This window comes from Phyllobates terribilis, unplaced genomic scaffold, assembly GCF_046119375.1.
Source record: "Phyllobates terribilis strain yellow unplaced genomic scaffold, ASM4611937v1 Scaffold_2__4_contigs__length_985480577, whole genome shotgun sequence".
NCBI classification, from domain to species: domain Eukaryota; kingdom Metazoa; phylum Chordata; class Amphibia; order Anura; family Dendrobatidae; genus Phyllobates; species Phyllobates terribilis.
The window spans coordinates 400,324,482-400,347,857 of NW_027362762.1; the positions used below are offsets into that span (position 1 = coordinate 400,324,482).

Here is a 23,376-nt window from a genome sequence, read left to right on the forward strand (position 1 = left end):
GTCTTTCCAGACCGCAGCATATCAATTTCTCCGGTGGGTTCGCATGCAGGCTTTCCCCACAGACCTAACCTCTATGGGGAAAATCCACAGGTGAAAACAAAAATGCATAAAATGATAGGAAGCCGTCGGCGGCTATTCTACTTTGTCGGGGCCACAAGTGGCTCCGGACCGCGTGCACATACCCTCAGTGCATGATTTCCTATTTGTCAAATTTGGTGCAGATTACTCCAGTCGTTTGGCCATAAGTTAATATTTGCTTCTGTGTTCCGTTTTTTGGCGAATATCTCGAATGCTTTTGTATTCCCTTTGCAAAGACATGTCAATAATAGTAGGTCCTAGAGAGCTGAAACCTGGTGGAAAACCATGTGGCAAATCTGGGGCAAATTGGTCCAGTTGTTTGACTGTAAATTAATATTTGCTCTTGTGTTTCATTTTTTTGTCTTATATCTTGAGAACGGTCAGTCCTAGAAAACTGAAACCCATCATAAAACCTTCGGAAGCTCCCGATTTACCTATGTACTAAATTTGGTGCCAATTGGTCCAGTCTTTTGACTAAGCATAAAGAACAGACAACAGATAAGTTTTTGTGATGTTTTGAGATTTTGAGGAGCATTTGAGAGTTTGCACTTAGTTTGAGCCCCAAAAAAACTTTGTGTGCACATAGCTTTACTCTGTATATGATGTCTCTTATTTATTATGTTTTTTTTTAAAGATAAATAAAATATGACTTGTGTCTTTTTAAATCAAATGACCTGCGGAAAACAAGCAAAGGTCTGGTGAAGGATGGTTGCAATGACGTACATTATCAGTGATTAAATAAACGCTGGCGCTGCGATGAATATGAAAGGCATTTTATGTGTGTACAAAATACACAACACATCTTGCACCTCGGTTACCCAGCACTTGGGTTTATCCCGGTTGTAGTCACTGCTGCCAGTCACAAGGATATTGTAATCTCTGTGGATCTGATCCAGGTGTTACTTGGCAGCAGTCACCTACCTACCTATAAATAACCTCAGAGAGGCTCCTTGAAGAAGCAGAATGACATGATATTACATAGAACTAGTTGTGTTGCAGGTGCATGGCTGGCATAAAACAATAAGTAGATGTTAAATCTGCAAAAACTGATGATACTTAGAATTTATTTCATAAGAACTAGAATATATTAGTCAAAAATTATAAGTCAAGGGAAAACATTCAGGAGCTACTTAACTACACTAACTATAAGTGAACCACCCTTTTGCTCTTTAAAGGGTGGTTTTACACACATCATTTTTTTTTTTATAAAAATGCTGTTTTTTTATGCAGTTTTCAATGCCATTTTTTGAGTCAAGGTCAAAAGTAGATTTAAAAAGAATGGGAAAAATAAGCATATGTTCACACTGAAGTTTTTTTTAGGAGTTTTTGGAGCAGAAACTGAGTGGAAACTCTGCAAATCCTAATCAAAAACTCAAAACTCCTCAAAAACTTGGTTTCCACTCAGTTTTACACTCATAATTTAAGCAAAAAGACTCAGCACTGTTTTATCAAAGTGATTACACCAGAATTCTGGCATAAATCACTTTGAGAAGTCACAAAATGTTTGCACAATGCGGAACTGTGCCAAAATTTAGCGACTTTTGGTGCTTTCTTGTCAGTATTTTTTCAGTTCCTCCAAAATGGACGAAGCTGGGACAGAGCAGGAGCACGATAATACATCCCATCTAATTCATGATGGGCTGTGGTGTACCTTATGCCAGAAATCTTACTCCAGTCCCTGACAGAAGTAAGATTTGTGGCGAGGACAGGACGTCACTCTAAAATTGATGAAAACATATGAAGTAAATTGGTCTGAGAGGCAACATTAAAGGAGCTGCATGAATTTCTGGCAAGTACTGGTTGTGTACTGTATGTGACTACAATCTCCTGTATTCTTCATATGTCTGGCCTGTGGGGTAGGGTGGAAAGATAGTCCTTTTTAAAAAAAGAAAATCATCTAAGCCCAACCATGTAGGAAACCATATTATGGTCTGATTAAACAAATGATGAACTTTTTGACCATAATTTCAAAAGGTATGTTTGGCACAAAGTCAACACTGCACATCACCAAAAGAACACCATACCCACAGTGAAGCATGGTGGAGGCAGCATTATGCTTTGGGTCTGTTTTTCAGCAGCTGGATCTGGAACTTTAGTTAACATAAAGGGAATGATGAACAATTCCAAACATCAATCAATTTTGATAAATCGAAAAACCTGAATATGAAGAGAAATTTCTGAAATGATTCTACTTGGTATTGATTATTTTTAAATGACACAACATTTCAACAGGGGGTGATATACTTTTTATATGGACTGTTAATGTTATGAACCTAACACACATTCACTCACAGGTATATGAAAAAGGGAAGACCTACTACAGGGAGATGCCGCACCCACACCCAACTGGTTCCTTTACAGGCTAGAAAGACCATAGCCGCACAACTCAACAACATCCCCTCAGACTTGGCCCCCTAAAAGGCCATCAAGGGGTTTCTTGTACCTCCTGAGGAAACAAATCGAGGTCGCAACACACTGTCAACTAGATGAGAGGAAAGTGTGTAGGGAGATACAAAAACCCAAGGTGAAGAAATTAAAACACGTTCATATAGGGTAGAAAGGGAAAGCTAACGAGAGTCAAAAGTAAACAGAACAAGTATAACCTCCCAGAAACCTAAATAGATGAAAGGAAGAGAAACTGGGAAGGAAAACAAACAGACTCACTGCCGAAATTTAAGTGGTGTTTACCATGCAACGTAAACCCCTTAGCTGAGGGTCTGGAACTCCTAAACCCAAGCCCACCTAGAGCTATAGCCAGCAAGGAAGTGCAGTGAATGGTGAACATATAAAACCCAAACCAGAATGCGAAAGGGCAGACCAAAATGGGAAAATGGAAAACACCTGGAGATGCCAAACCAAGAAAAGGATAACAAAACAATTGAAACTATCAGCATTTGGACCGGCAAGAAAAGGCGATAGCTCAACAGACAGGGTAACCGCCCACACAGCAATAGGTCACCGGATCGAATCCCCAAACCGAGCCAAGACAGTTAGCCTCTGTATGGCATATACAGGCATATCCTGGGGTTTTACATGTGTGCTGAAAGTAAAGCCCAAATCCAATGGGAACAGAGCCTAAAAGTAACAACCTGTATTCTTGATGAAGTTGCTATTCTCCTTGTCCCACTTATCTGCCAGGGTATACAAAATGTGTTATCTTTATGTAGCCTGCATAGAAAGTGGGCACAAGACAAAACTTAAGCGATAAAAAAACCCTCCATATTTGAGTTCATTCATGATGTAAGATAGTAGTGATAATCAGAATTAAAGGACCCAAAGTGTTGGTAGACAATTAGACCGCTTGATAATGATTTGCATAAGGTGTTGGAAAGGTATAAAGTAGAATGAGAGGTGAAATGTGGATAGGTTAATAATGTGAGGGTTAATAATGTGGTATTAGTAGTTTGAACTAAGTTGTGGACTTCCAAGTTTAAAGGTGTTCTCCTGACATTACATGGCACTACTACATAATACCATTGATTGTCTGCCCGCTGTTTTTATTGATGTCCTTCCTGATTTTTTCCAAAACTGAACTTCTTCTGTTTCCTCCCTCTACTAACCTACCTAAACCCAATATTGCCATTTCCATGTGTAGTTCTACCATAACTCCCAAGCAGTGCACCCTCTCTCTTGGTTATATTTGACTCAGATCTTTCCTTAACTCACTATATCCCATCACTCACTCACTCATGTCACCTGCAACTCAAAAACATGTCCAAAATCTGACGATTTCTTACCTTTAAAACTGCAAAAGCTCTTTTTATTACTCTGATTCTATCTCATCTTGATTAGTACAACACGCTACTAATCAATTTTCTTCTTAATAAACTTTCCTCTCCAATCTGTCCTTAGTGCAGCAGCAAGGCTCATATTTCTATCCATTAACAACTCCGGTGCCTCTTCTTTGTGTTGTTGCATAGGTTGCCCATTCGCTACTGAGTACAATACAAACTTATCACTTTCACCCACAAAGCTCTCCCTAGTTCTGTACTGCCGTATATTTCCTCCCTCATCTCTGTCTACCACTCTTCTCGTGCTCTCCATTCCTCTAATGACCTAAGACTAACATCCTCCATAATCTCCCGTGGTGCACCAATTCTCTGGAATGCACTACCCTGGACAATCAAGTTAATTCCCAGTGTCCAGTTTTAAGTGTGTCCTAAAAACACAAGCCTATCACTTCATTGATCAAACTTCTCACTTCTCCCTTCCCTTCTTTCATGTGTTTCCCACACACACACATCATGTACTCAGTAGCACTTTGAATCTGTACATATACAGTTGCTGGCTGGTAACCAGTTCATGCAGCTTTACACTAATAACCTTATTTAAGATGATGGGACCGTATAATAATCAATAATACTGCTTTATTAACATAAAACATAAAAGAAATGTTCAGTCATGGGCCGTTTGTCAGTTTTGTATTGATTTTTCAATATGCAACATATGACAGATATATTTGGAAAATGTTTGCATTTTGTTTCATTTTGTGTTTTACACTATGCTGTTTAGAATGCTCCCTGAAGAAAAAAGAATTGTATCAAAGAAATGCAGTTTTTTACAATTGTTTTCTCATCTCTAGGTCACCTATTTGGGATGGAGCCAAAAGTGAGAGAAGGAGACAGCCTTGTAGATGATAATGCAGGTATGTTGAAGTAATGCAATCTGCATTTTTTTCATTTTCTAAGATTAAGTTCAAACTTTGCATTTTTGTGCGGATTTTCCTGCAGCCTACCCTTGCTATGGTTTTTGCTGAAGATTTGACCCTTTCCAATGGAAAGGGTAACATCCATGTTGAATTCCGCACAAACAGTTAACATGCAGTCGATTTTCAAATCCGTACAGCATATTTCCATGCAGAAATTTTCAGCAACGTAAAATTTGTTGACATCTCAGTTATTTAGCTTGTACTGTCATGCAAATCCATACATTAAATCCACACTAAATACGCACTTGGTTCTGTGCAGAAGCTCATACTTGGCAAATTAAAATATTACTCTTATATGAACACAAGGTGGCAGTATGCAGCCATATCATAGGATGCCACTAGCTGATAAGTAAAGTATTTGCTTGAATTTTATAAACTTAGTTAAATATTGATATCATAGATCATCAGTTTTTAAATTAAAACAGATGAAAGAACTGCTAATATCAGGAGTTCTTTATTTTGTCTACTTAATGTTACTTTTCCTATTTCCAACTTCTTTTAATTATGAACTTCATTATACCATAGTCCTCTAATATGTTATTGTTAGAAACATTCCCTTTATACTATATTTGATTGTGTTCTAATATTCCATCACAGTGTATTATAGAATTGCTGTTTAAAGAATCACTCCCACTAACATTGTTATTGTTTAAATGTGTGTGTATGGGGATATAATATAGTGTGAGTGCATTAATATACTCACCTACCGCTGCTCTCTTCGGTATCCAGCGCCGTTCTTCTGCTATTCTGATTGACTTCACCACTCTATAGACTGGCTGGCTCATGCTGCGCTCTGATTGACCTGGAAGGGACTTTTACAGTATAAGCCTATCGAGCTTCAGAACGAGGCTCCACAGGCTTATAACAGCGACTTCTGGCTCACGCATAGATTGTAGAATGAGCCGGCAGGCCTCATTTACAGTGACATCACTGGGAAGAGCAGAAGAATGGTGCTGGACACTGGAGAGAGCAGTGGTAGGTGAGTGTATTAACACACTCACACTACACTACATGCACATACACACACATTTGATCAATACAAATTTTAGTTGGAGTGCTTCTTTAAGCAGTTTCTTAAAGGGGTTGTCCATCACTCAGATAACCCTTTCTCAATCACTGTTCCCCTTTTGTTCCCCCTTATAAAATTAGTATTTCATTTCACAATCCAGACACATATTTTTTTTTCTTTTTTTATGTCACTACTATTCAGTAGAGCATAAAATTTTTGAGACCTTCTAAAAGAGACATTAAATAGGTTGCCCACTACTCGGACAACCCCTTCTCAATCTCTATGTTTTCCCCCAGTAAAATAATAAATAATACCTACACTTACCTTCGGTGCTGGCGCCATTCTAGTGGTGTCATCACTGGCTCTCCTGGGCTCCCTTGACACTGTTATGTCACGTGATCCCTGTGTCCAATCAGCACTGGCTACACTCACCCCTTCTTCAGATAAAACAAGCCATCTGGACGATGTGAGAGCTGCGGCTGCTCTCTCAGTTTCTCTAGATGTCAATTACATCTGTAAGAGAGGAGACTGATCCATTTTTGGTGGTTGGCCAACTGAAAACCCCTTTTAATTATCCAGGGTGCCAAAGTTTAGCAATTGGTTTCAAATGTAATATGAGACAAATAAGATCAAAGAAAATGAGAGGAATCAGAGAGGAATTGCTGGGATATTTTTATATATTTTTTTTGTGTATTTTCTTTGTTTAGTGTTCCTTTAAAACGTCATTATGGAAAATCTTTTAAATGTTTTAATCCTTCTTGCAGTACAGAGAATCTCTCAGGTTAGGTCACTTTTATTAATCTCTCTGAAGTCAACAATCATTTGCTTCTGCTAATAACAGAACACATAATAAGAATTTGAAATCTACTCCTGCGTTTTTCTCCTTCTACAGTAAATGCAATATTAGTCTATAGCATACATGTCAAACTCTGACCCATGGGCCAACTCTGGCCCGCAGGGTAAATATATTTGGCCTGCGACAGCAGAACCACCATCCCTATGTGGGGCCATTATTCTGTATGGAGGACTATAGGGAACCATTATTCTGTGTGGAGGACTATGTGGGGCCCATTATACTATCTATAAGGCTATGTGGGGCCCATAATAATATAAGAGGATTATGTGGGGCCCATTATACTGTATGGAAAGCTATGTGGGGCCATTATACTGTATGGAGGACTATGTGGGGCCCATTATACTGTATGGAGGACTATGTGAGGCCCATTTTTCTGTATAGAGGACTATGTGGGGCCCATTATTCTGTATGGAGGACTATGTGGGGCCCATTATACTGTCTATAAGGCTATGTAGGGCCCATAATAATGTAAGAGGATTATGTGAGGCCCATTATTCTGTATGGAGCACTATGTAGGGCCCATTATACTGTTTGGCGGACTATGTGGGGCCATTATTCTGTATGGAGGACTATGTGGGGCCCATTATACTGTATACTGGTTGGCCGGCGACTTTGTCCAAGTTTTTCATTTTGGCCCTCTGCTTGTTTGTTTTGCGCTTGACATCCCTGGTCTATAGGATCTGATTATTTCCAAGGATTTTATTTTTATAGTAATTGTAAGGCAGCACTAGTCATCATAATGGGGGATACTCGCTGCACCGGGTAAATTAGGCACACGTGCAATGTCCTTCCGGTATTTTCTCAATACAGCAGTTTATTATCTTATCATAAACCGCATATCACACAGTCCTTCTTAGTATATCACCGGCATGTTTACACACTTCACATCCGGGAGTCTCTCAAGTAGCAGACAGGCCCAATTGGCCCAAGTTACAGCCTTCAGCAAGGTAACACTATAGCAATGTCTATATAAGTGTCCATATAACAAAGTGTATTACCTTTGCCAGGTTTAGTTGCTGCAGTCCATTTAATCCTCCACTACTGTGGCTTTAAGGCTTTCCCAGGTGGGGGTCTCTAGCCGTCGTCCCGTCTAAGGCTACTGGAATGTTTCACTCACACCCATCCAGTCTGCGCCTTTCCGGATTCTTCACCAAGCCGCTGCCTTCCAAGGCCACTGGCATCTACACAAGATCCAGGCTCGACCTTTCAGGCTGCCAGGCTTCACGGTATCACGGTGTACCACACACACAGGGAACAGGCCTCACGCCCAACACACCGAACACACCTGTCTCCCATCAAGCAGGGTTTATATATGCATCCCGTGCACACACACACACATACTGACAGGACCTTGCTGATGTCACAGTCATGTGATCAGACAGACATTCTGTGTGTGCAGGACATGTGCTATGTCACAGTCATGTGACCAGTCACCTGAGGGGGAAGGTACATGGTCAGGTAAAACACATCCTGGACCATTACCGTAATGCCAGCAAGTCGCTGCATTACATAATCTATTCAGCCATTAAAATATTATATAATTTTATCAATATAAATGTTTTCTTTGGTTTATAGAGCTAAAGCAGAATTTACTTATGTATTAGTTTTTAATATATTATCTTCTAAAATTTTCTAGTCTTTTGTAACTTCTGTCATACATTATATCAGTGGTCCCCAACCTTTTTGACCTTGGGAGCCATATTCAGCTTTGAGAAAGGGTCGCAAGCCACATTTAAGTCTAAGAGAGAGTCGCGAGCCACACCCAGCTCCCGCCCCCTCACAGTAGTGCACACAGAGTCCCCATTGCTGGTATAATGACAGCCAAAGCTTTTCCACAGAAATCACACCGAGGCAGTATACCAAGATCCAGGGGTTCCCAAAATACCTCCATTCAGTATACTCGCATCAAGCACTCCCACCACACTGTTGCATCCAGCTTCAAGCACATCCTCTGATAGTTAGTATCATCTAGTCTCCAGCTTACTATACTTACATTGTCTCCAAACCCCCAAGGCCAGAATATGTACATCCAGATCTGCTCTTTTGTGCTGGGCTACTCGCAAAATTCACCATCTGGAAACCTGCTCTTCATAGTTGTTTGCTAGACCTGGTGCTAATGCACCAAGCTGTCAGGCTGCCGCGAGCCACACATCATGGCCCCGCAAGTCACTTGTGGCTCCTGAGCCACAGCTTGAGGACCCCTGAATTATAGTAAGAATCTGGTCACATTTGTGATGGGGCTTTCTAGCAGATGTTTCATAGAGGTTTCCGTTACTTTTGACTACAAGAATAAAGTTAGTTTCACACATCCGTGAAACATAGATTGTGCTTGGATCAGAAGAATGAGCTAACTGCTTCATATATTCCCATGAAGCAGTTAGCTCAGGTTGGGAAACCCAATGGTTGGGTCTGGTCTTCCCATCCAAGCATGATCTGTGTTTTACGAATGTGTGAAATCGGCATGATCCTTTTCTTGCTATTAAAACAATGAAAACTTCTCCGTAAATCCCAAATTGACCCATTTATAAGTCATTGGGTCCGCCAGGCACTACCAATACCAGGTGAACAACAGATGCCATAGCGCAGATTTGAATGGAGTCTAATATACCAATAAAGGTGTTGTCTGGTTTCAATAATAAAATGTGGCCTTTGCAGTAATATAAAAAATCAACATTTCTTACCTATTGCTACTCCAGTGCACTACATTTATTTTTTATTTTTTACCAAATATTTTTAAATATTAATCATGGAAAATGTATGCAGAAAATAAGTAATAACATCACTATTCCAAATGTATCCATAATGGTTATACCCTTTGCATCGCTCCACAGGCTCTGTGCTTCTTTAGGGCAACTTCCCACCAAGTTACCAGCAAGTCCAGAGACTAATTGTTTCCAAGGCGCCAGAAAAATAATTCTATTCCTTTATTTATCCAAAAAGGCATCATGAAGGCAACGTTCCTGCCAGCATGCCATTTTGCTTATGCCTGAAAAAGGCCGCTTGCTGGCTGAAACATTGCCTTGATGATGCATTTGGATAAATAAAGGAATGAAATGATCTCTCTGATCACTATTCCAAATAACATTTAATACTTGCCGTCACTGCTAATTTTTTTTCCTATCTGATAATCAGGCAGAGCTGCTTGGTTTCCATATTGTGCTCTGCCAGTAAAGTCTGTCTTGTTATTGACTTAATAGAAAGCAAATGCACATTATTTATAGCATTTGATACAAAAGAAGAACTAATGTATGGCTCCTTTTTCCATTAATGTAAATTGTATCTTCAGGGGATAGAGCACAGATTTTCATACCGCCCTACAAATGTTGGCGTTTACATCCGCTATTTAGCAAGATCACTTGACTTAGATATGCTCTGCACAACAATGAGCACTGTATATCAGGAAAAAATAAAGCTGCTTAGATTTGCCACATTTAGATCACTGCTTTTCTATAAACAGCAGGATTTTCCTGTTCAGCATTTTCACATATTCTAGAGTATTTATAGCAGATTATAAGATTTACTGGAACATTTACTGGACCTTTCTACAACTAGAATAAAAATGTTCAAAGATATTTCCCACTGTTTACAGATATTGATTCATTGCTTCTGCGCTTGTTACTTCTATGCTTGAGCACATTACCAATGACATTATCGTCATTGAATCACTTTTTTTTTTTGCTTTCTAGGGCAAAGAACTGTTACTATTCTAGACTTTCCAAGTTAAAGGGGTTATCTGGGACTTTTGTTTTTTTTTCCCTTGTAGGGCTAAGAACTTACAAGCAGGTAGTTGCAATTAGAGGAGGCCAAAATTGGTCTCCCCAGTGATCTAGTGAATGTTTTATGGATTTTTGGCACGCTATGAAACACTGGTATATTATAATCTTGTTTGTGTAGAAAGATATGTGGTTTTTTTTCAATAATATTTAGTTTGTAATAATGATCCAATATTTGATCAATCTTGGTCATAATTGTATATTTAGGATTACAAGATACTCGCATGTAATTTTCAGTATCAGATAATTCAGACATACAGGTGCATCTCAATAAATTAGAATATCATCAAATTTATTTCAGTTCTTCAATACAAAATGTGAAACTCATATATTACATAGAGTCATTACAAACAGTGATCTATTTCAAGTGTTTATTTCTGTTAATGTTGATGATTATGGCTTACAGCCAATGAAAACACAAACGTCATTATCTCAGTAAATTAAAATAATAAAAAAAACACCTGAAATGCTTCCTAAGCATTTAAAAAGGTTCCTTAGTCTGTTTCATTACTCTCCACAATCATGAGGAAGACTGCTGACTTGACGATGTCCAGAAGGCAGTCACTGACATACTCCATAAGGTCCCAGAGTTCCAATTTTCATTTGGAAATCAAGGTCCCAGAGTCTGGAGGAAGAGTGGAGAGGCCACAATCCAAGCTGCTTGAGATCTAGTGTGAAGTTTCCACAATCAGTGATGGTTTGGGGAGCCATGTCATCTGCTGGTGTAGGTCCTCTGTGTTTTATCAAGACCAAAGTCAGCGCAGCCGTCTACCAGGAAATTTTAGAGCACTTCATGTTTCCCTCTGCCGACAAGCTTTTTGGAGATGGAAATTTCATTCTCCAGCAGGACTTGGCTCCTGTCCACACTGCCAAAAGTACCAATACCTGGTTTAAAAACAACAGTATCACTGTGCTTGATTGACCAGCAAACTCGCCTGACCTTAACCCCATAGAGAATCTATGGGGTATTGTCAAGAGGAAGATGAGCGACACCAGACCCAACAATGCAGACGAGGTGAAGGCTGCTATCAAAGCAACCTGGGCTTCCATAACACCTCAGCAGTGCCACAGGCTGATCACCTCCATGCCACGCCGCATTGATGCAGTAATTGATGCAAAAGGAGCCCCTACCAAGTATTGAGTGCATTTACTGAACATACATTTCAGTAGGCCAACATTTCGGATTTTAAAAACATTTTTCAAGCTGTTGTTATAAAGTATTCTAATTTACTGAGATAATGACTTTTGTGTTTTCATTGGCTGTAAGCCATAATCATCAACATTAACAGAAATAAACACTTGAAATAGATCACTCTATTTGTAATGACTCTTTATAATATGAGTTTCACTTTTTGTATTGAAGAACTGAAATAAATTAACTTTTTGATGATATTCTAATTTATTGAGATGCACCTGTAATTTCAGACTCATAATAGGTTTTGTCCATTAATACAATAGCACGACCTTTATCAGTTGACTTAACTATTAATGATTCATCTGACATTGGGGTCATTAGAGCTATTGTCCACTCAACGTTCAAACTGCAGTTAAATTCGGAAATAAAAATAAAATGGAAATGTCCCAACTTCAAAAACTTAAGTGTGGTCTCAATGTCCCTGAAAATCAAATCAATATACCATAATATTGTAAGCTTTGACACCACAATGTTTTTTAGGTGGTTTCAATGGGTTCTTAAATCCTAGTCCTGAGGCAAATAAGGAGAGTAGATCAGACACGGATTCCTGTGTTTGAGATAGAGTAGAAAAATATGCTTTCAATCGTAAACTATGATAAAAGTATTTCAATTCTCTCTCGGAAAGAAAAGCAGTAAGTTACCCTCTAAGGCAAGATGATAACCCCATTTGGAAGAGTCTATGTTGAGCCTATTTTGAAGAAATGTCAGTCCCCTACCGTGGAATGTGTCTGTATCATCTGTGTTGGTGGATCTGTGGTGTCTGGTCCCATGGAATATGTGATTGGTCACAGTCGCTTGCATTGTGTGCTTTTTTTAAAAAAAATGAGGGCTATGTGTATGTGAACAGGGCTCACTGCGTGAGCATGAGAAAAAACGATCTTGGGAAGAGAGACGTGGGGCGTATGTAAAGGTATTGTATGAGTTCTGCCATTTGTATACTAAATTTAATTGACAATGTTCAGTATCTTGTAAAACTTTATTTCACTTTTTTGATTCTGTTGTTCGACAATAATTATCCAAACGTTTCTGAATTTTAGTTTTTAATTCAATAAGATCGGTGCGTGTCAGAGTAGCTATTAATTCATCCTCAATTGAGCTTACTTTTTCTGTTGATTCTCTGATCACCGTCTGGAGAAATTCGATATTACGCAGTATGAAATCATATGTACATTGTTTCTATAATGCTTTCAAATTTACTGCTGAACTCCTTGTTCTCTAAGAAAATGGTAGGGCATAAATTCATTCAGAAGCCCTGCGGTATCATTTGTAATTTATGATAATCAGCAAGATTGGAACAATGTAACTCATAAGAAATAAGTCATCTACACTCAAGTTCCCAGTCCCGAGACTTCAATTAGCTTTTTGAAATATGAAGGCGATCTCCTGTGGTGTAAAGCTATAACAGTATACAGCTAGTCATTGTATCACCATAGGAGAAGGTAGATGTAGACATCTGGCCAGTACTCAATTCAGTTAGATAATATGGTAAGGCACAATCAGCTTATGGTGGGTTCTCCTGTGGTAAGGATGGTTGACCCAATCAATCTCAAGGAAAGTCATTCTGACATGACTCTTCAAAGTAAGTACAGCAGTCTCATCAGGTCTGGGAGATCTATTCAAAGGGAACCTGCCATGAGATTCATGCTGCCCAAACCAGGCAGCATGAATCAGAGCCTATTCAGCTCTATTAACAGCGCCACCTCTACCTGCTTGACTGACAGCTTCTATGCTGTGTGTTGTCAGACAAAGGAGTCAGGAAATTGGAGGAGGCGGTGCTGGATGCTGAATAGAGCTGGAGTGACAGAGGCTTCAGATCTACAGGCTCATTGGCATATCAATACAAATACTTATTGCTCAGTGATGGAGGAACTGACTGGCCATGTAAAGGTGGTGCTGGACTTTGCTTTGTAAGAGCTACATGCACATACAAATTGTTTGGGGTGTGAAATCCTGTTAACAGATTCCTTTGAAGAATGTATCCAGTTTTTGTTTTGAAACCTCATGACAGATATGCTTTAAAATTGTGCTCGATGAAGACTGGCACCAGGGTGTGCAATTATTTTCAGTAAATTGCCAGATAGAACACAAAATCTGTTATATAATAATTCTGCTAGTCCATTAATATACTAAGATAGCATATAATTTTATTTAGTATGTGAGTTTGTGCGATTAAAAAACATTTTGACTGTTACCTAAAAGGACATTCAGACTTTATATTCATTTTTTTCTTTTAGCTAAAAAGAAATTTAAATTTAAATCATTCAAAAAATTATTTGGAAAAAAGAAAAGGAAAGAACCTTTACCATCAATCAGCACAAGTGGTCTCAAGCAGAGTCAGTCAGCCAGCGATGTCACCGTCCCAGACACCTTGCGTGCCGATTATGACTCTGAGGAAGAACTTGAGTAAGTTTATTTTTTTTCTCTTTATTTTCCTTGTTTGCGCTTTAGCATGAGCTGACATTCCAATTTATAACATTATTTAATATATATTGAAGTTTTAAATTCCTGGGTGAAAAATGTAAAATATGAATTATGCAAAACGCTGCGGTATTCTGTTTGTTAAAAAAAAATGATATGTGATGAAAAGTTGACAAGACACATTATAAGTCAATTTAGTGACCCAGAAATGGATCAAACCTGTTGTGAAGACACAGGGTCTTCCGTGGGAAGAACACTACTCAGACAACTCAGGGTGATGATAAACAGTGTAGCAATAATTTATTGAACAACCAAATGGACAAATAGAACAGTCCCAGCTAATACCCAAGATGATACAGCATTACACAGTCTCACTGTTCTGCTGGCCCAATGGGAATAGAGCAGCTGTGACTTACCTCAACCAGTGGCCCCCCGCTTTTAGCGGGCCCCCACAGAGAGGAGGTAGCGGCAAGCTTAGGAAGCTGACCGTCCATCAAGGCTAGGAGACCCGAGGGTCCCACCCTGGCCTCTCCGAGCGTTTCCATGGGGCCAGATGACCGGCTGTTCCCTATCTGGCTTCTCCGAAAGTCTCCATGGGTTTGAGGCGACCGGAGGGTCCCACCTGGCAACCCCAAACAACATATCCATGGGGCCAGGTGACTTCATCGTCCCAACCTGGTCTCCTCAAATGTATCCATGGGCTCTCTGATGGTCAATGGAGCAGATCCGTACCCTTCCAGTCAGGGCCGTGTACCCTTATGTAGCATCCAAATTTGTGTCTCTCTGTATGGAGCCATGCTACCAAGCTGATGTTCTGAAGAATGTCTCTCTGATTCTCCTTGCAGCAGGATATAAAACCCCTTTTTATATTTACATATGTGGCTAAGGTCATCAGTCACAGGTCAAGGGGGAATGTGCAGAGCTCAGGTCTCATTGTTTGAGTTAATCCCCCTGCTCTTGTAAATAAACTAGCTGGTTTAGTAGAATATTCAATTAGCATAGTAACAAACATCATTGTTCCCAAACACTGAGTCACTGTCCTTCTTGATCAGCCAAAGAAACACAAACATTCAAAAGTCAACAAAGATAATAGTGTATTTCTCCTGCCTGAACAAATCTAAACATATGGCTGATTAAGATAAGAAGCTGTTTCATCAAACAAAGTTAATGATTAAATAGATGCCAGTGTGAGCTGTGCCTTAAAGGGGTAGTCCGGTCCACACTTGCATGGAGCGAGGCTATGCCTTCTAGTCAGCCATGCCCACTGGCTTCCTCACCCAATAAAAGCATATGGAGCTAGGCCACGCCCACTAGACGGGCTCTGGCCGGGAATACGTATAACTTGTGCATACCCTCCGGTCCCAGCACAGAAACTGGCGAATCCACGCAGCGCACAGTGCGTGCGCTGGGGGGATTCATAAGTCTCAAGTCGCACAAAGTGACTGCAGACTTATCAATTTGAACCAGATAACCCCTTTAAATGGGTCTCTGTTATGTGGAGACCACCCAGGTGTCTGCACATTTCCTTCTGGTTTATGACCACCAGAAGTCTAAGGGTAGATTCACTGCTTTTTCCACATCCTAGAAAAATGGTCCGATTATTCAGATCATACTCTGATCAGAGTTTCATCAGAGTGGTATCAGTTTTTCTCGGACGTGGATGAGATAGAAAAAAAAAAGGTTCTCCACCTTCTCCATTCTGTCAATCTGTGAAAATCAGACCTCACTCGGGTGACATCTGAGTGTGGTTTGATTTTTTTCACGAACCCATAGACTTGCTATACCGATTTTTGGATTAAAAGAAAAAAAGGGTTTGGTACCGTGTTAGCCAGTTGAAAAAAGATTTCTCTCAGTGGGAAAAACAAGATAATCTTGTAGTTATGATACCTTTTAATGGCTAACAAAAATAAGATAAATGATGTTACAAGGCAAGCTTTCGAGACAACTTAGGTCTCTTCCTCAGGCATGGTATAACAAAAGGAAGACACCTAAGTTGTCTCTAAAGCTTGCCTTGGATCAAAATCAGACATGTTTCCTATTTTGTCAGTGGACCACTCGGTCTGAGAAAATAATTGGACATGTGCACAGTCCAGTAGAATATTATAGATACGAGTTCTATCTGTGAAAACCACGGATAGCACTCGTATGAAAAAATCGGTCGTGTTCACGAGCCCTATTAATGAGTGTTGTCATACATCTGCCCATCATATGTATAATGAAACTGTCTCTCGCCAGAATCCTGTCATCCCTAGCATCAGGGTATTTTTTTTTATAAAGTAATTATTGTGAGCCATGACATCACTGATTGGAGAGAGAAGAACGTTTGCAGGTGGGAGATTTATATTGTTGATTTCTCCACATTAAATACTTGCAGCTCTTTGCGGCGTCCTCTTCTGCACATTTCCGTGGTGAACTCTGTGTTTGTAATGCGAGTTGTCATTTTAGGGCCACAGCTGGCGTGCTGGGAAGCAGAGCCGTGTCGCATGACAGCATCTTCATTCCAGAGATAGCACAAGAGACGGCCCGACCAATACGCGTCTTCTCTCAAGAGAATGTGTCCGACCACATCAAAGCCCTGCAGGTATTGTCTAGAAGATATCGCCATCTGTGCCTCAGGATGAATAACTTTATATAATTAGATCAAACACCATTTTTCAGAAGCTTGCCCATGTACTATAAGTAGTTGACTGAAGGAACTTAATTTTTTTAATATCACAACTTTAACAACAACATTAACACCACATAGAGGATTAAAGCAGTGGGGGGGTTGGTTTCTGCTTGTCATGTATATAAAGTAACAAAACAATCTCATTGACCTCTCTAATCTAAAGTGCTTTGCACTGGCACCTCGAGCTGTCAGAGGGAACTTATCTAAGTACATGCTGCAAAGTACTTAGCTACCTAAATTAGATTTGCCATTGATTCCTCACGGAATGTGAGTCGTTCACTGCATTTACTTTCCTGTTTCTGTTACTCTCTTTGCTCAGAATTTCTACTTATGGAACCTATTATCACATGTCATATTCCTATATATATGATTTTTTTAGGTGATAATTTTCTCAGTACCTTTTTTTGTGCACTTATATCTTTATTAATACTGCAGCTAAGTTGTGCAGCTGTGGAGAATTGCAAACAGGGGTGTAACTATAGTGGGTGTGGTGGTACAATTGCACCCAGCAAAGTCGATGGGATTTATAGAAATTTTGTGCCCACCATGCTTCTTTTTTACTCAGTGTAAACCGACTTGTGGTGCGTGTTTCAAATCCTCAACATGTCAATTTCTCTTGCGGGTAGATTGAGTTTTATGTGCGTATTTTCCCCTTAGACTTGCATTAGATGTGGAATATCCACAAGTAAAAAACGCATATTCGTTTGTAGTGCTTTTCTGCAGCGGAAACGCATCAAAAAGGCATGTAATTAACGAGCCTTGCCACATGAACATGAATTAAGATAAAAGCCAAACCAGAATGTTCTGGTGTGTTGCCCCTCCTCAGTGCAAAGCATGAGATCTGATTTGGCTGTATGATAGGCCTCTGACTGGGGTTCAAGGGGTAACGTCTTTCCTTGTGGAGAGTGACACAGGTGGCACTAGAGTTGAAGTCCTCTTCCTCTTTGAAGAGGCAATTTGTATATTTAATTCAACAGAGGAGCATTGCACAGCCTATAATTCTACTCACCCTGGCATGTCAGGCATGTCACAAAGAGATTTAAAAACACTGCAGTTCTAAAAAAATACTAGCGTGTGCATGAGATTTCTGAAAACTCATAGCTTTTGCTGGTCCTGTTAAAAGCAGCTTTTAATTTGCATAAAAACGCTGGATGTGAACATATCTTTATACATGGTATCTGTGATGCGAAAGTTGCTATGTATGGTGAACCTACACTGTGTATTTCAGTAACAAAAAGACCTAAATGCCTCAATTACAGTTGAAACTCCAGGCTAATATCAAAGTTGGCCCACCTCCTATTGGGTTCCTCAGTAAACGACCTGATGATGCTGGGACCAGTTCTGAAGATGATGGACTACCACGCAGCCCTCCAGAAATGTCACTTATACATGAAGCTGTTAAAACCAGGGCAAGTATATGATTAATTATATAAATAGTACAGGAGTCACACATTGGCAGCAGTTTCTAATGTCCTGCAGTGTATAACAGAACTATAGAGTTACGGGGCCTTTCTGCATGATCTGGACTGTATCAAGCTGGCAATGCTGCAGACACAGGGAACAAAGCTAGACATTGTTTGGACATTAAACTGTAAGGCATGTGGGCTGGGTAGAGCTCATATTGAAAAAATCTATGCATGTTTTTGCAAGAATAATGTAATGTCCTTTGATTTTTATTTTCTCTTCATGTACTAGAAATGATTTCCCTGTTTACCATGGTAATGGAATAGCTGGGCTTTGTGGCTATAGTGCATCGAGTGAACTGCGTAGCATAACAGCAGTGTAATGCATTATCCATTGTGCTGCATCACGCTTGCCTTTATTCCCCAGCTTGGTTACATAAGGGCCTTTGTAATCCACAGACACTAGATAATAGATAATGTATCTGTATGATGTAATGTAGTACCCCAACAGATGAACTCTACAGAATAAAAATGATTTTGCTATTATTTTCCTGTGATGGAAACTCATCCAATGGCTGTTCCTCCATAGTCTTTAATCAATGCCCATTTGTTAAAAAATGTTTAAAAAGTTTGAAACTTTCAGAAGATTAAAATTGCATTCCATCTCAGTCAAGTTAGCTGAAATATTTTTTTACTTATCTAGTGATTGGTACAATTCATGCCCATCCTCACCCCCCAATGGAGCAATGGATGGAGAAAGGGATAGAAAGACGTATCATGGTTGCATGTTCACCAGTTATTTTGCCTGAATATCTTTCAGTTAGTGACTTTTTGCTTTGCGCCAATTTATCAAATTATTTGCGCTTTTTTTTTAAGTTGTCTTTTATTATTTTTAGTTAATTTTCACATTTTTTTCGTCTTTTTCTGATGCTTTAACCTGATTCATCAAAAAACTTTTATTAAAAAGTCACAAAATTTGAAGCAAATGTGCTACATTTTCCCCCTGGAGTGATTTTATGTATGACAGTAATTTTGGCACAATTTTTGTGCAATTTTTCGAAACATGCGCCTTTTTGTCCAAAAAGGTTACAAAACGGGCCGCAGACAAAAAGAAAGAGTATTTTTGATTTTGCGCTAAATTCTTGAAGAAAGTGCGCCATATTGAAGAATTTGGGGTAAAAAAAACAGCAGCGAAAACCAAAAGACAAAAAAGAAAAGATGCAAATAATGAATTGGCGCCATAGTTCCATTTCTAGAAAATGTTGACCTTTATTTCAGTATTTTAGTAATATTTTTCCCATTTTGTATTATTTCAGTTTTTCGACATCCATAGACATCATCACAGCGCACTGAGCTTAGCTGGAACAGGCAGTGAGGAAGACGAACAGGTAGTGTATCCCCAAAAAAAAGGAATCAACTCTGACACCACATCAATTAATCAGCCGCCTGCTTACATTCCTCATTCTCCATTAGACAGAAGCAACTTGCCCAAAAGACAATTGCTGGTTGAAGATTTTGTATTTTGAGCAGAATGCTTAGAAAGCAAGCTTCACGTTTTAGTCCTACATGAGACTACTATGGGAACTTGTCTTTTCCTGAACCTTTAGTTACATTTCTTTACATTTTGTCTGTAGCAGATCTTTAATTTGTACAGTACAGACCAAAAGTTTGGACTCAACTTCTCATTTAAAGATTTTTCTGTATTTTCATGACTTTGAAAATTGTACATTCACACTGAAGGCATCAAAACTATGAATTAACACATGTGGAATTATATACTTAACAAAAAAGTGTGAAACAACTGAAAATATGTCTTATATTCTTGGTTCTTCAAAGTAGCCACCTTTTGCTTTGATGACTGCTTTGCACACTCTTGGCATTCTCTTGATGAGCTTCAAGAGATAGTCACCGGAAATGGTTTTCACTTCACAGGTGTGCCCTGTCAGGTTTAATAAGTGGGATTTCTTGCCTTATAAATGGGGTTGGGACCATCAGTTGTGTTGTGCAGAAGTCTGGTGGATACACAGCTGATAGTCCTACTGAATAGACTGTTAGAATTTGTATTATGGCAAGAAAAAAGCAGCTAAGTAAATAAAAATGAGTGGCCATCATTACTTTAAGAAATTAAGGTCAGTCAGTCTGAAAAATTGGGCAGACTTTGAAAGTGTCCCCAAGTGCAGTTGCAAAAACCATCAAGCGCTACAAAGAAACTGACTCACATGAGGACCGCCCCAGAAAAGGAAGACCAAGAGTCACCTCTGCTTCTGAGGATAACTTTATCCGAGTCACCAGCCTCAGAAATCGCAGGTTAACAGCTGCTCAGATTAGAGACCAGGTCAATGCCACACAGAGTTCTAGCAGCAGACACATCTCTACAACAACTGTTAAGAGGAGACTTTGTGCAGCAGGCCTTCATGGTAAAATAGCTGCTAGGAAACCACTGCTAAGGACAGGCAACAAGCAGAAGAGACTAGTTTGGGCTAAAGTACACAAGGAATGGACATTAGACCAGTGGAAATCTGTGCTTCGGTCTGATGAGTCCAAATTTGAGATCTTTGGTTCCAACCACCGTGTCTTTGTGCGACGCAGAAAAGGTGAACGGATGGACTCTACATGCCTGGTTCCCACCGTGAAGCATGGAGGAGGAGGTGTGATGGTGTGGGGGGGCTTTGCTGGTGACACTGTTGGGGATTTATTCAAAATTGAAGGCATACTGAACCAGCATGGCTACCACAGCATCTTGCAGCGGCATGCTATTCCATCCGGTTTGCGTTTAGTTGGACCATCATTTATTTTTCAACAGGACAATGACCCCAAACTCACCTCCAGGCTGTGTAAGGGCTATTTGACCAAGAAGGAGAGTGTTTTGGGTGCTACGCCAGATGGCCTGGCCTCCACAGTCATCGGACCTGAACCCAATCAAGATGGTTTGGGGTGAGCTGGACCGCAGAGTGAAGGCAAAAGGGCCAACAAGTGCTAAGCATCTCTGGGAATTTCTTCAAGATTGTTGGAAGACCATTTCCGGTGACTACCTCTTGAAGCTCATCAAGAGAATGCCAAGAGTGTGCAAAGCAGTCATCAAAGCAAAAGGTGGCTACTTTTAAGAACCTAGAATATAAGACATATTTTCAGTTGTTTCAGACTTTTTTGTTAAGTATATAATTCCACATTTGTTAATTCATAGTTTTGATGCCTTCAGTGTGAATGTACTATTTTCATAGTCATGAAAATACAGAAAAATCTTTAAATGAGAAGGTGTGTCCAAACTTTTGGTCTGTACTGTACATATGAAGCATTAGCTTTTAACATAGTATAAAGCAGACAAATTCTTCATGGTTCTTCTACCCATTACCATTAACCTAACGCAAGTCCCACTTTTCTCATCTATATCTGGTGATTGCATTCACTCTGATCTTAGCATGACCATAGCAGGATATCTAAGGGAATAAGCAGAATATTTATAAGAAGATGTACAAGATTTTCTCTCTCTAGAACAGGGGAGCACAACTTTTTTTGGTCTGAGGGCACATTGTCATAAATATCACCACTTTAATATTTCATAGGGGTTGATTTCATTTTAGGACCTCTTTCAGTAGAATATAGAATATAGGTCCTCTACTCTACTATTCACAATCCAGAAATGAAGAGACCATGGATACGGCTTTCTCCATTGCAGTTTATTTGAGATGCTGACACAGTTGAGTGATTCGCTTCTCCCGTAAACTCCAATGATTATGGTAGCACTCATGCATGGCCACTTCTTCATCTCATCTACTCCCTATCTAGATGATGATATGGTCCATTCGTTGTTACTCATCTCTATGGTGCTACCTGTCACTCCTCTACTTCTCAACATGGAAAATACGTCCAGACATTGTCAGGCATGTCTATGACCTCGTAGCTGAGGGCCACACAGATAGGCATTGAGGGTCCTGTACTAAGGGGCGGTGGTGTTCCTATGAGTACAGGGCTCATCAGTTTGGCGTGGTTTACTTTGGTAAAATGTTCTCAGGTCATTAGTTCAACAAATGCTGGAGGTAGCTGTCAAGAGGTGAAGGGGCATAGTGCTGTGGAGCATTCTAGCACCTAGTTTTTCAAGTGCTTGATGCTGTTTCATCCACTGAAACCCCCACATATCTGTCAGATGTCAGAAGATAACACTTTAGAATGTAATACTGTAATATTCAATTAAATCAACTAGTATAGTACAATACATGTGAATCAAGACAAAAAACACATTAATATATAGCAGATTTTTTTGCTGTGGATTTTTTAGATATATGCTGCATGCCCATTATCTTGTACATTTGCCGTGGACCCTTTGTAATCTGCAAAGTGTTACCAAATATCTTGTAAAATCCACTGCAAACTCAGCCTAACAGAAGTTTCTGCACGATTGTAGTATATTACTCAGTGAAAACCCCCTTACCAAAGTACTGTATTCTTCTGACTATAAGATGTAAATGAGCTTAAGATGCACCAAAATGTAATCAATAGAAAATAGGAAAAAAATCATACTATCATAGTGATGTAAAGATATGGAGGAGTTAGTGTAACTCAAGTTGGTGGCCTAGGGCTGTGCCTCGTTTTTGGGTGTTCTAGATTAGAAGAGAATGTGAATGTTTTATTCCAACCTGTGGTCTAGAGTACAGTATATTACGGGTGACATTACAAAGCCCTAATGCTTTTTACTATGGTAGTCTTGTACCAAAGCTCATACAGAACACAAGTACATTTATTACGGAATAATCTATGTGTTTGGTGTGTTACATTGGTATTGATGTCTTTAATTTATGCCACTTAACTCCTTACACACAATTTAGTCAGCTGTACACTTTAAAAGAAGCAGCTGTAGTCCCCACACTATAAAGGATGGCTAAAGAAGATTTCATGTCATGTTGTGCTCCGCTGATTTACTGTGCCCTTCATAACTCATAAATCTGGTCAATCAAGGACTGCATCATATGTGTATCCTGTACAGTGGACATGTAACATGGCACGGGGCAGTAGCCATGGGCGAAGTACTCGTCTCCTATGTCCGGCACATTACATGAAATTAGGGGTCGAGGATGGGTGTGTGGACTTGTGCTGTGAGGGCGCTACGCCCGTCCAAGGCTTCATATAACCAATGTTGCCGGTTTGCCAGGACCACATGTTGGACAGTTCAATGAGGGAGACCAACCGTCAAAAATAAACTTTTTTTTGAACGGGAACTTGGTAGGGAATATATACAAGAGATAGTGGGTACACAGTCTTATGAATGTTTCC

General features: G+C 39.7%; 1 protein-coding gene across 3 annotated transcripts in view; it reads left to right on the top strand.

The window, feature by feature from the left end:
- Positions 1–23,376, top strand: part of CRACDL (CRACD like) — a 113,736-nt gene that overhangs the window by 65,733 nt on the left and 24,627 nt on the right. For all 3 annotated transcript variants that reach the window (XM_073664882.1, XM_073664883.1, XM_073664884.1), the window contains 5 exons: positions 4,661–4,723; positions 13,854–14,022; positions 16,483–16,618; positions 17,965–18,114; positions 19,425–19,496. In XM_073664882.1, coding sequence (XP_073520983.1) covers positions 4,661–4,723; positions 13,854–14,022; positions 16,483–16,618; positions 17,965–18,114; positions 19,425–19,496 — 590 coding nt within the window. The remainder of the gene's footprint in view (positions 1–4,660; positions 4,724–13,853; positions 14,023–16,482; positions 16,619–17,964; positions 18,115–19,424; positions 19,497–23,376) is intronic.